We start from the raw sequence: 14,557 nt of genomic DNA, 5'->3' as shown, positions 1-14,557 counted from the left end.
TGTGTTTTAAAAGTTTGCTTGTTGATTATAGTCATACTATATTGTCTTTGTTTAGATGACCATACACAATGGTGTATCACCTTGTTTGTAAAGTTAGCTTGTTGTTCATAACCATACAATACTGTCTTTGTTTAGATGACCATACACAATGGTGTATCACCTTGTTTGTAAAGTTTGGGAAGCAATAAAAGCTAATCATCATGTAAATTTGTGATATCCTTATATATCATTTGTGATATCCTTATATATCATTTGGGATATCCTTGACCTTATATATCATTTGGGATATCCTTATATATCATTTGTGATATCCTTATATATCATTTGGGATATCCTTATATATCAATTGGGATATCCTTATATATCATTTGGGATATCCTTATATATCATTTGGGATATCCTTGACCTTATATATCATTTGTGATATCCTTATATATCATTTGGGATATCCTTGACCTTATATATCATTTGTGATATCCTTATATATCATTTGGGATATCCTTATACATCATTTGGGATATCCTTATATATCATTTGGGATATCCTTATATATCATTTGGGATATCTTAATATATCACCCTTGATATTATATTTTATCTATATCAGACTAACCAAAATTAGCACTACAAAAGTAGGGTATGTTTTTAGATTTATGCACATCTTCCAGATATTCCCTCAATTAATCTTTTATTCTGTTAATCTTCTGTTTTTGGTAAATATAGTTAACCATGAACTTGTGGTCTTTCTACTTACTCTACGTGTGAACTTTTCAGTTCATATGCCAAATTATTGTTTTGGATATAGATATAGGAAGATGTGGTGTGAGTGCCAATGAGACAACTCTCCATACAAATAACAATTTAAAAAGTAAACCATTATATGTTAAAGTACGGCCTTCAACACGGAGCCTTGGCTCACACCGAACAACAAGCTATAAAGGGCCCCAAAATTGACCTAGTTTACTGAAAATGAAGACATGATCGTGCTACATATGAATTTTTAGACATTTTGGAGTTTTTCATTCAAACTAGGATCCATATCAGCACCAAGCAGTAACTTCCTCAGAATTTAAATAAATAGATTGATCTATTAGTTAGATAAGACCATAAGATCAAGGAAGTGTTATTATTTTCTTATTTTAAACATGATTGTTTGTTTGTTTATTACATCAGACAATTCTATTGTTAATAATATTCAGCTGATATAACATTGCATAACAATCAAAAAGTAAAATTAGGTGAAACATATGGTTTGCACATGTCACTGACAAAAGTGTACAGAATGAATAAGGTTCAAGTTAATAAAAGAAAGAAACAATATGAACCTTTGATGTTCAAAACTCATGTCATGACAATTTATCAACTATTATTGCAAAAAATCTTATCAGATAAGTAAATCATGAACAATAACTATAGCTTAAAATCAACCAAAGTCTTCAGACATCAATAACACTACAGACCTGAAAGCCAATGTTTTTATACCACTATTAGAATCCAGTGCTTGGCATGAAAACCTTGCTTTACAAAAAGTCAGACCATAAAACCAATTTAAAATAATTTAAAGTGTGTAAGACTATGTAGACCTAGAATAAAAAACAACATATCTGTCCACATATTGTGCTTGTATATCACACAAAATGTGGAGCAGGATCTGCCTACCCTCCTCACTGAGCACCTGAGATCATCCCCAGTTTTGGTAGAGTTTGTGTTTCTCAGTCTTTGTGAACTGTTGTTTGTCTTTTGGTCTTTTTTTATTTTGCCATGGCATGTCTGTTTATTTTCAACTTATGAATTTGACTGTCCCTTAATATTTGTAGTATCTTTCGCCACTCTTAACCTCTAGCATTTAACTTGGAATACCAAATATAAAACTACCATATCCATACAATACATTAGGTGGTAGATTTCTTGTGTAACATCACACACACACCTTGAGCTTTAAGCTCCTTAATTTAAGATTTAAAATTTAAACTACAATTAAATTATCCTTTTAGCCTTAAATGACATAACTGTATAAATACCATTATATACATATATAACAAAGTCAGTATTGAACATTTGAACGATCAGTTTCTTAATGTTCTTAAAAAGTAAATTCATGTGGATTTAAGGTTTGATGAGAGATTTTTTTAATCGAAAATGGAAAGTGCTTTCTAAATATCTGTATAAATTATTCACAGACACAGGCAAGTAATTTTTTCTTGGGTACATATTCAAGAAACAGCTATCCAACACAAACCAATCAAGCAATTCAATGCAATGCATCTTTTGGCTTCCACCCTCCTATCACTTAATTGTGTTTAAAAAAATTAACTACAATGAAAGTTTGCTTCAAATAACGCATCAGGAATACAAATGCCTTGAATTCAAAAAAACTATAAGCTTTAATGTCAAATAAAAAATTGAACTAAAAAGAACAGCACTTTAACTTCATCATTTCAAAGCCAGTAAATTGAAAAGTGCAGAATTTAGCAGACAATATCCCTGAAGTTTATATACTATTATTTTGACACAAATGAGAAAGATGTTTTGATGTATGTAGACATATGTACATTCCTAAAGCTAGGAAATATACAACAAAACATATGACATGGTTATCATACTAGAAGGGGACTGTAGCTCTGTAAGGACAATGGACAATCTGGTAAGGGACATTTATATAAATAGAACATTTTATTTTTGTAATATTTTCATTAATTCTGTTACTTTGAAGATCATTTTTTTTAAAGATTATTTAAAACTTTTTGCTATTGTTTAAATTTTTCAGAAAGCAGGCTGTTATTTATATCCAAGCTAATTGTCCTTCAAAGTGCTAAAATAATTATAAAAAACCCAACTTCATTCCTTTACAAATCGTGTTTATTTAAATGATGATTATGTAAAAAAAACTTAATAAATTTGTAAACACATTTGTTCATGAACAAGTCTGGTTCTCATATCTAAATGTGAATGGAACATTAGGAAAAGAAGTATTATTTTGGCAGAAAATATACATGATAAATTGAAATATAGTCTTATTGATATCTGAAGTGCTCAAGTCTTGTTAACCTGGGTGTTATTATAAGACTTACAAAATTTGTAATATAAAAATTCAAAAAATGACCTCATGATTATCTCTTTGAAGGAATTAATTCTGCTTGTTTGTCTCCCTTATATCAGCATTGTTTCTTTATAGTATAATGAGGGGGGAAATTAATTATCTGTTGCCATTTGTCGCCTGGGGGACCTTATATAGAATATAGTCAGAGATATCTAATTGGCTTATGATGACAATAGTTTAGAAATTTTTACACATATAATATAGTTTATTCCAAGAGGAATGTCTGAATGTATGTATGTAGATTGTATATTTTATGGAAGTTGATAATTTTGGTACAAAAAAAGTTGTCCAGGAATAGTACATCATCATTGTAAGTTTTTGACATATTTGAGGAAAAAAATAATAAAATGATAATTGGGGGTAAACATCTTGCTCCAGATAATCTGATATAACTGTTTAGTTCTGAGCTAAGTTAACAAGAAACCAATCAATCAATAGTTCATGGTCATTTAACTGGCATTGTGATTTATTGGGAGATGATTTCTCACAATTGTGTTTCAGGTCAAGGCTCATCAGTAAAGATGAAACTAGTTCTAATTGCTCATACTTATGTTGTAGGTCCAGACTCCTGCTCCAACAGAGGATAATGAGGAAGATGAGAGAATAGAGGCTGATCAACAGTTAGATCAGGATTTAGATCAAGAAGCAGGAAAAGCTGAGGTTCCTCAAGTGAATATTGAGATAGTAGATGAAGATGGTACAACACCAACAGAAGAAAAGAAAGACGAAGATGTTGAAACGGACGCTAACAAAGAATCTTCAAAAACTCCAAGGAAAATGACACCTAAAAAGAAGGAGTTAGAAAAATCAGATTACAAAAAACCTAAAGTTGCCTCAAGACTTGCTGATTATATAAACCAACCTGTACCGGAATTAAGTGAAGAGGAAAAACTAGAAAGAGCTAAAAATAGAAAAAATAAGTTTCAAAAGAAGGTTGTAAAAAAAGTTGAAAAAGAGGATAAAAACACATCTCAGTCGGACAATAGACATAAAAAGGTTGAAAAAGAACCTCCTAAAATTATAAAACGAACTCCTCCTAAGAGTAAGTGGGATGCCGTAATGAATAAGATAGAGGATAACCAAAGTGCTCCTCCGAAGCCCAAAACTGAGGTTAAAAGTAAACTACAGGAATATCTCAGTACACCGATACCAGTAAAGAAAGAGACAGAAATAAAACCCCCAAAAAAGGTTTCAAATATGCCAACGCCTGACTATAGCAAAATAAAAAGTAAATTAAACTTAGCAGCGCCTCCTCCTGCTGCTAAAAAGGTAGACAATAAAAAGAAGAGTAAACTACCTGCACCAGGAAATCTTAAACGTCATTCTTCTATCAGCTCTAATGCTAGTTCTTTAATGAAATTGGATTTAAATGATTCTGGTAGTAGTCAAATCTTTGGATCAGCCCTAACCTCGGCCAGGAGCAGCTTCTCTGATCTACATAAGGAGGTGTCTCAGGATTCTAAGTCACATGATAAACCTTCAAGTAAGTACCAAGTCATATGATAATTTGTTGTGTTCACGATTAAAAATGGATGAAGGGTAAGCCATCAACCCAACAACGACCGTACAAGGGCTGTAAAGCCAGTCAAGGTAGTTAAAAACTTCCATCATCAACAACCCTAGAACACAAATTCAGCAAGATAGACATTTTTAAAAATTTTAACACACAAAAAATGATAGTCTGTCTAAAAATAAAATATCAAAAAAACAAAATAATAGTTATATCAAAATGGGTTTTCGCCGCGATATAGCCTTTTTGTGCTAATGCGGCGTAAAGCAACCAACAATCAATCAATCAATCAAAATGGGTTAGAATTTTGGTTTGCATTTTGAAACCCATATTGATATTGTTTATCCAAAATTTTCAAGAAAATCCTTGATCTTTCTATTTGTATTGCAACCATTCAGAATTTCTAGGTTCTTAATGCTCTTCAACTTATTTCTTTATTAAACCATTCTAACTTTTTCTTATTTGATGAGTTCTAATATTATTATTGCAAGCTTCAATTTTAAAAATGGTGGCCAAGTGGTCTAAGTAATTACTTAACTGTAATCACTAGCCAGTCAACCTGGGGTTGTGAGTTTGAACCCTGCTCGTGCAGGTGCACTCGACTCCAATCTTAATTGACTAGAAATGCCAGTTTTCATATCAAAGGTTGGGGGTTTCTCTGGGCACTTTGGCTTCCTCCACCAATAAAAACTGGCCGCCACAAAATAGCCTAAATGTGGTGCTTAGAAATGGCGTTAAAACACCAAAAATCAAAATCAAATTTAAAAAAAAAAAATCATTCAGGTACAATCTTCTTATATTCAAAAGCTTGCAATAAAAAAAAATACTGAATGCAAGTTAATTATACCAGGATTCAATTATTGTTGAACAATTCTCTATGATTTATAGTCGAGAAACAATAACTTCTCTACAGTATTAAAACCAGAGCTGGCAACAAACCTATATCAATATTTGTATGTGATATAATAACTGATAGTTCTCCTTGCTGCAATACAATAGTAATAATGTGTTAATGGGGGCCCTTGACATCAAACAGTTTTTTTTACATTGATAGACAGAGAGTTTGTTTTTATTGTTAAGATCATCATGAAATAATATCATAATTAATAATTGGGAATGTAATGATAATAACGTCTTTTGAGTAGAGGAAAAGTTATTTTTACTGAGAAGAAGTTTCTGGTTATTTATGTTAAGTTAATGATGAAGACATTTGATGTTTTATTTTTATTTAATTTCCCTCTTTATTAAGGCCAAATAAAAATATAAGTGTGGTTCCAGTAACCCTACCATCCCTACTTTTTCGGCTTAAAAATAGCCTACCCTAAAGATTTTATTGTCATTTTTCATTAAGCACTGTTAAAGTCAGAATGTTGCTCCCATAGACTCAATGTAAAAAAAAACCATCAAATAAAAAAAAATCCCTACCTACCTACCCTAACTTTTTTTCAGATGTAACTGGAAGCACACATACTTTTTTATTTGGCCTAAACATGTTTCTGTTTACGAAATCAGCAAGAATATTAACTTTAGTGTGTTTCCCTTTACCCTGCCAACCCTCAAGATTCTTGATTTTGAAAAAAATATGCTATAGTAAAGTGCCTTGTTTAAACCAGTGATGTTTTTTGATAAATGAAACTATTAGCTTATCTACCAACCCTAAAAAAAGATTTCCACACATAATCCTAAACAAAAGTAATATTTTTTAGGCTTAACTTGAAGTTGATTGGCAAATTATGAAGAAACGACTAGATAAAAATTAGGTGGCTCTTTAAAATTTCAATACAAGTCCGCCCAGATTTGTATGTTACTTTGATCGTGTCTGTTATATGTCCCTATTTTATGAGTTGTTTTTGTGTCATGGTGGTCTCTATCGATTGCTGTATCAACTTGATGAATAATGAATAAATATAGTGGAAAACACAAAACATGATATTCTTCTAAATGAATGCACTCAGCTGGTTTAATATTGATCATACAATCGGTGGTTATTATATTAAAGGTTAAAAGAGAAATATATTACTGTTTTCAATCATCTGTTTTATCATATGAGGGAAAGGACTATTGATGGAAAACAAAATTGAATTAGATAGATACCATTAATAATGCATTATTTATCTATATATATGTCCATTAGTGGCTTAAAAATCAATATAAAAAAAAAAAAATTGTAGACCATTATCAAACTGAATATTATATTAGCAATATCAAAACTGTTCAAACAAATATATTTTACCTTTCAAAAATGAATTTTAAGATTAAAATATGAAAATGTAAAACGCATTTAGTCCAGTTTAAAAACAATCAGAGATCAAAACAAATCATAATTAAGTGTAGAAATAGATGAAAATATTGACCTAAAACAGTTGCAGTTGTTTCCCTTTAATAGTAGATTTTCCAGGAATATTCATAATTGGAGCATTGGGAATGAGTTTGTCATGGAGACTGGATCAAAACAGATCGATATTGTTTTATAAATTGACATTGATTTAGACTATATTTGATTACTGGACAATTACAGGATATTTATCTTATAACAATCACTGATTAAATTGTTTGATAAATATAAATGACCAATTGCTTTACTCACTATCCCTGTATTTCACAAGTTGTAGGTGAAGTGAAGTTGTAATGACATAAATTATGTTTATATTAATTTAAAATCAATAATTCTGATTAATTATTTAGTAGTTTGACCTGTTTTTGTAAATCCAGTAAAGAAAACAGTGATTAGTGTAAAAGACAAACTGTAATATTAGGAACTTTATAATCATTTGTTGAAATCATCTCACAAATAAATAGGGACTAAAATGTTCAAATTTTTTCACAAAAAATTGCAAAGAAAGTTTAGTTTGGATTCTTCATGGACACGGAATCGTCGTGCTGTTTACCCAGGTAAGGACCTATATATCAATGATTTTGTTTCTGGGAAGGATGTCCATGTTAGACATATGGATCAATGAGTAATACAATTATATATATTTTGTTTCTGGGAAGGATGTCCATGTTAGACATATGGATCAATGAGTAATACAATTATATATATTTTGTTTCTGGGAAGGATGTCCATGTTAGACATATGGATCAATGAGTAATACAATTATATATATTTTGTTTCTGGGAAGGATGTCCATGTTAGACATATGGATCAATGAGTAATACAATTATATATATTTTGTTTCTGGGAAGGATGTCCATGTTAGACATATGGATCAATGAGTAATACAATTATATATATTTTGTTTCTGGGAAGGATGTCCATGTTAGACATATGGATCAATGAGTAATACAATTATATATATTTTGTTTCTGGGAAGGATGTCCATGTTAGACATATGGATCAATGAGTAATACAATTATATATATTTTGTTTCTGGGAAGGATGTCCATGTTAGACATATGGATCAATGAGTAATACAATTATATATATTTTGTTTCTGGGAAGGATGTCCATGTTAGACATATGGATCAATGAGTAATACAATTATATATATTTTGTTTCTGGGAAGGATGTCCATGTTAGACATATGGATCAATGAGTAATACAATTATATATATTTTGTTTCTGGGAAGGATGTCCATGTTAGACATATGGATCAATGAGTAATACAATTATATATATTTTGTTTCTGGGAAGGATGTCCATGTTAGACATATGGATCAATGAGTAATACAATTATATATATTTTGTTTCTGGGAAGGATGTCCATGTTAGACATATGGATCAATGAGTAATACAATTATATATATTTTGTTTCTGGGAAGGATGTCCATGTTAGACATATGGATCAATGAGTAATACAATTATATATATTTTGTTTCTGGGAAGGATGTCCATGTTAGACATATGGATCAATGAGTAATACAATTATATATATTTTGTTTCTGGGAAGGATGTCCATGTTAGACATATGGATCAATGAGTAATACAATTATATATATTTTGTTTCTGGGAAGGATGTCCATGTTAGACATATGGATCAATGAGTAATACAATTATATATATTTTGTTTCTGGGAAGGATGTCCATGTTAGACATATGGATCAATGAGTAATACAATTATATATATTTTGTTTCTGGGAAGGATGTCCATGTTAGACATATGGATCAATGAGTAATACAATTATATATATTTTGTTTCTGGGAAGGATGTCCATGTTAGACATATGGATCAATGAGTAATACAATTATATATATTTTGTTTCTGGGAAGGATGTCCATGTTAGACATATGGATCAATGAGTAATACAATTATATATATTTTGTTTCTGGGAAGGATGTCCATGTTAGACATATGGATCAATGAGTAATACAATTATATATATTTTGTTTCTGGGAAGGATGTCCATGTTAGACATATGGATCAATGAGTAATACAATTATATATATTTTGTTTCTGGGAAGGATGTCCATGTTAGACATATGGATCAATGAGTAATACAATTATATATATTTTGTTTCTGGGAAGGATGTCCATGTTAGACATATGGATCAATGAATAATACAATTCTATATGACTGTAATAGACTTATATTGACTAATTGGTTTCTGTCTGTAGACAATTCTTATTCAGGATATATGTTAGGAAAAATTTTATTAATCAATGTTTGAGGGGATAGCTGATAGTGTTATCATCATATGTATCAAGTTGAAATAAAAGTAAAAAAAGTAATAGATTTTAAATGTTAATTACAATAAACTACCAATTCTTATTTAAGACACTTTCACTTTTTTTTTCATCAATTTATAAGAAAATTATTATAGCCAACATATATCTGATGTTTGACCAGGATGGCCAGCATTCTTTCCAAATGTTGTTGGTTCTCCCTTGGCACTCTGGCTTCCTCCATCACTAAATCTGTCTGCTTCTAAACAGCCACTAGTGCTGAAAGTGGCATTCAACACAGAAAAATCAATCAATCAATTTCAATATCTGAACTTCATAATAAATCTGTTTGAACTATAATGAAGTTAAATGTTTGAATTATGAATTTCCAAGAACATTCTGAACATGTTGTATTTGACGTTTTTTCAGATCCATCAGTTGGTCGGTTATCAATGCCTGGTAAAAGAGAAAGGCGGGATAGTACATCTAGCACTATATCTAATATATCTCAGGTAAAATCACAGCCTATTTCGCAAATAAAGGGACTGAATTTGTATAGTTATCATTTGTCTATAGATATAAGAAGATGTGGTATGAGTGCTAATGAGACAACTCTCCATCCAAGTCACAATTTGTAAAAGTAAACCATTATAGGTCAAAGTATGGTCTTCAACACAGCCTTGGCTCACACAGAACAGCAAGCTAAAAAGGGCCCAAAAAATGACTAGTGAAAAAACAATATAACAGGAAAACCAACATTCTAATCAATATAAAAGAAGAGAAACGAGAAACACTTATGAACCACATCAACAAACAACATCAACTGAACATCAGGTTCCTAACTTAGGACAGATACAAACAAATGCAGTGGGTTTAAACGTTTAATAGGTACCAACCTTCACCCTTACTCCAAACAATAGTGTGACATCACAGCATAGAAAGACACACTATATCTAGTAGAAAATATAAACTCTTAAGATTGACCCAGAGGGCAAAGTCATCAATTTCTCTATTCAAAACAAAATTATGCTTTGAAAAAAAATTAAAAAATTAACACTACATATTCAGTCATAATATTTACAATATTATAATCTCTAAGAATTTACTTGTACTATTTAACAAAAAATGTTGCTATAATGACAAATTTGAGGATGGAAACAGGGAATATGTCAAAGAGACAACGACCCAACCAAATAGTGGAAAACAGCTCAAGGCCACCAAAAGGTTTTCAACACAGTAAGAAAATCTTGCTGGCCGCTAAATAAAAATGTGTACTAGTTTGAATGAAAGGAATGTACTGTTAATATCAATGTAACCGAAAAATATTTTTTTACTGAAAAAGAGCTCTAGAGGTCACAGCTATCAAAGAGACAAGTTTTCTTTACCATATTCTAAACATTAAAGAGTAAAATTAACAAGGGGAAAATATTCAAGAGAATTGTGTGTGTTATTTGTAGGAATCATCTTCTCGACCCATGACAGACAGGAGTAGTAAGGTTGCAGAAAGAGTGAGTCTGAGGAGACAGTCCATGCCAGTCAAGAGTAGTATACCACCTCCTACTGATTGTAAGTCTGGGTGTGATCACATTCATTATCATCTATTGTACATTTAATGTGTCTTTGACATTTTAAACTCTACACACACACACACACACACTCAAACACACAAAATTCATGTATTGGTTCAATGATACTTCAAATTTATAATCATGAAATTTATGAAAATTATTCTGTGGTTATTTTGACACTCTTATTGTCCTTATTCACTTGATTCTGAAAGAAAGAAAAAAATGTCAATATACAATTTGGTACTACACATTTTCCTCAGTTTATGAGAATTATATGTCTAGTTGACAACAAAAGTGAATATCAATGAAGGCATAATTGAATTGACAAGGGAATTAGATGTCATTCATTTGCACTTAAATTTCTATCATTGTGATATGGGAGATAACTCTAGTTGTACTAAAATCACTTTTCACATGAATGGAAAATCACTTAGTGTGCATCTTGTTACATTGGTTTTTAGCACAATTTGTTTATGGTGATTTAAGGATATCACTTTATTGGTTAACCACATAAATTAGAATATAATCAGAAGTAAATATGTAAAAATTGTTCAGTATGACTAAGAACTAACACTCTTGTTCAATTTGTTAAAAAAAAAATTCTGAAATTTTCATTGTATATTATGCTCTTGTAGTAAAATAAACAACTTGGTTTACTTTAATTTCTTCAATTGTTTGGACACTTTTGGGTCAAATTTGGAATTGGATGAAAACTTATGACTATTGCCCAGCAAAAAAATGTTGCTTTAGTTTTAAGCTTTCACTTTGAATACATTTCTACAGATAAGTGCCTTTGTTATAATTCAACTTTTACATTATTATTTCTGAAATGTTTATAAATCAAACTTTGTTTTTTAGAAAACTAAGGTCATATGCAGTTAATAGTGGCAACTACTTCATTATTTGAGAAATTAAAGAAATTTATATGTAGAAATATATATGATATTTATTTTGCCACTTTTAATGGACATGACTTTCAGTTATCTCACTAACTGTCTTTACACTGACATTTTATTAACAGTACCCAGGAAATCCTCTATAGCCTCTAGAACTAACACAGGGACTAACAAAGTTAATAAAACACTCTCCACCATCAAAGATTTACCGTCACCAACCAAGAAAGACACCAGTAAGTCATTGTGTGTACTTAAGTTGAGGGGTAGATAGGGGGAGTGTAACAAAAGAGATACCTGTATAAGTGCTCCTGTGCCGATAATTAGGGGTGGAGGGGACCCAAGAGGGACACCAATAAGTGTTTGTGTGCATTTTATTTTTGGGGCACCAGTCTTCATAGGCATGTGGTCATTTGAAAATTGGTAACCAAAATTGAGTTGCTTATCTATAAACCACAGAGAGGGCTGCTTTGTAAAGTAATATTTTCAAATATTCTTTTTATGCCCTACCTACGATAGTAGAGGGGCATTATGTTTTCTGGTCTGTGCGTCCATTCGTTCTTCTATCCGTCGGTCTGTCCTCCCGTCTGTCCTGCTGTCTGTTCGTCCCTCTTCAGGTTAAAGTTTTTGGTCAAGGTAGTTTTTGATGAAGTTGAAGTCCAATCAACTTAAAAATCAGTACACATGTGCCCTATGGTATGATCTTTCTAATTTTATTACCAAGTTAGTGTTTTTTTTATCTAACATTGGAATAGAAAACCAGGGGGGATAATCTTTTATTTAGAATTATGATTGTTTCCCCGTATCTAATAGAATGAAGAAAGTTCAACAAGAAAGGAGATGATGACTCTGACGGGTGTTAATCATCAGTATAATGTGTAGCATGAACATAATTTGTTTTTAAAATATCCAAAATCAACTATTAACAAATATCAAAAGCACATTGTGCAGTTGAAACTAATTAGATTTTTAATATGATAGTTAGCATCAAACTTTAACTTAATGGGGTTTTTATCAGTAAAATATGAAAATTTAAAAAGCACTTAAAAGAAATGTTGTCTTTGATTGAATTTGAGACCAGGCTAGTTGATGGATATGTACTGTAGATGATAATTGGCTAACAAAAATAAATCATAGAAATAGATGCTATATCATGAAATAGAACCCTTCTGTAGGATCCATAAATTTATTTGGTAGATTCCATGATAAATATGTCTCAGAGAGACAAGCATCTAATGGTTTGTGGAGGCAATTCATAATGTGAAAGTAAGCAAAATTTAGTGTCAGAAAATTATTTTTATTTTTGCACTGTCATCAGCAATTTTGTCATAGATGGACACAGAGAAACCCCGTTTTGTACCACATTTTCATAACTTTTCAGTGTGTACCCCTGTTTGAAAGTCCTATTCTTGATTATCTGTTGACTGTATGTTTATGCATAAATTTGAATTACACACTCTCTAAGTGGAACAGTCAACTTAGGAACTTATTCTGATGTTACAATTTTCTTAAGGTCATCTATTCCAATATTTGAGGGCTGTCATGAAATTGATGGATTTTGTCACAGAACTTACAGCTAATAATACTATAATGATGTGGTTTTGTCACAGAACTTACAGCTAATAATACTATAATGATGTGGTTTTGTCACAGAACTTACAGCTAATAATACTATAATGATGTAAAATATGCTTAACAAGAGGAATAATTCCAAAATAAAAAAAAATATATCAAATAATTAACACAGTCCCCCCATCTTTACCATATAAAAACTTTTTACATGCTTTGGGAAGGGATGAGGGTCTGATATTGGAGGAATTTATTAGAGAATGAAAACTAACAGCTATAAGGATGAATAAGGTATTCTTATCTGATGAGTAATTTGTCAGAATTTTACAGGTTTCACAGAGATAAGTGTAAAGTAATAATTCTCCAAATACTTCTTCAACACTGCAAAACATAACAGGAATAATGTTAATGGATTCTGACTTAATGTTCTTTGTTGTGTGAGGGTTAACACATTTAGTCCATTACCTCCAGAACCTGGTGTTTATCTCAGACACAAGGTAGTCATTTCATGCTTAATAGACAACTAGTATAAATAAAGAATTACCTTGGCTTAATTACAATTTAATACCTAGTTTCCTTCATCAAATTAACAGATTTATCAGCTCCTTTCAAGATGTGTTAGCTTATTACCTTCAATGTTTTACCCAGAATAATGGTGTTTTATATAACTATTGACAAGTCTGCAAGTAACTAATAGTTTAAAAAATATCTTAATGCTTCATTAGCCCTGTAATAAGTTCTTTTTTGAAATGATTTATAAATAACATTTCTTTTTAAAATGTTGTTGGTTGTTGATATAGTTAAAAAAAGTAATTCAGAAACTTAGGTTCTAAACTACATCAACCTAAGTAACAAACTTAGATAGTTTTGGCCTAGTCTTTTGTTCTAAGAATCATGTCAGTCATATAGCCTTGAAAGTACAAATACATCATGTTTTTTGGGGGGTATCTTGAGTGTTCCTGTTGAAGATGAATCAAGAGAAACTCTTGAGACACACCAAAGTGTGAGATTGAAAATGATTGATGTGACAGTTTTTCATTAGACAGAAGGATAAAAGCTAATAGAGGTTGAAGACAAGAGACAGTATATAAAAATGTATGTCCCACACAAACCCCATATCTCTTTGACATATTCCCCAATTCCATTCTCAATTGTATTTCTGTATTTGTGAAATGTTCTAGTCTGAAAGTTATTTTAAATCACTGAATCTGCATATTATAACATCTTATTTTGAAGTATTTTATATTAAACAGTAGAATGGTATTCTATGAGAAATGGGTGGAAACCTTTGCATTAATGATAAAACTTAGGTTA

The 14,557-nt window shown here is 30.9% G+C and overlaps 1 protein-coding gene across 6 annotated transcripts in view; it reads left to right on the top strand.

The window, feature by feature from the left end:
• LOC143084890 (uncharacterized) overlaps positions 1 to 14,557 on the top strand; it is an 89,530-nt gene that overhangs the window by 33,742 nt on the left and 41,231 nt on the right. For 5 of the 6 annotated variants that reach the window (XM_076260948.1, XM_076260947.1, XM_076260949.1 and 2 more), the window contains 4 exons: positions 3,658 to 4,582; positions 9,643 to 9,725; positions 10,671 to 10,779; positions 11,803 to 11,910. In XM_076260948.1, the coding sequence (XP_076117063.1) occupies positions 3,658 to 4,582; positions 9,643 to 9,725; positions 10,671 to 10,779; positions 11,803 to 11,910 (1,225 nt within the window). The remainder of the gene's footprint in view (positions 1 to 3,657; positions 4,583 to 9,642; positions 9,726 to 10,670; positions 10,780 to 11,802; positions 11,911 to 14,557) is intronic. The other variant, XM_076260950.1, reaches the window with a different exon arrangement.

This window comes from Mytilus galloprovincialis, chromosome 8, assembly GCF_965363235.1.
Source record: "Mytilus galloprovincialis chromosome 8, xbMytGall1.hap1.1, whole genome shotgun sequence".
Classification (NCBI taxonomy): Eukaryota; Metazoa; Mollusca; class Bivalvia; order Mytilida; family Mytilidae; genus Mytilus; species Mytilus galloprovincialis.
The sequence above is the reverse complement of the archived record's forward strand: the minus strand, read 5'-3'. Positions and strand labels throughout refer to the sequence as shown.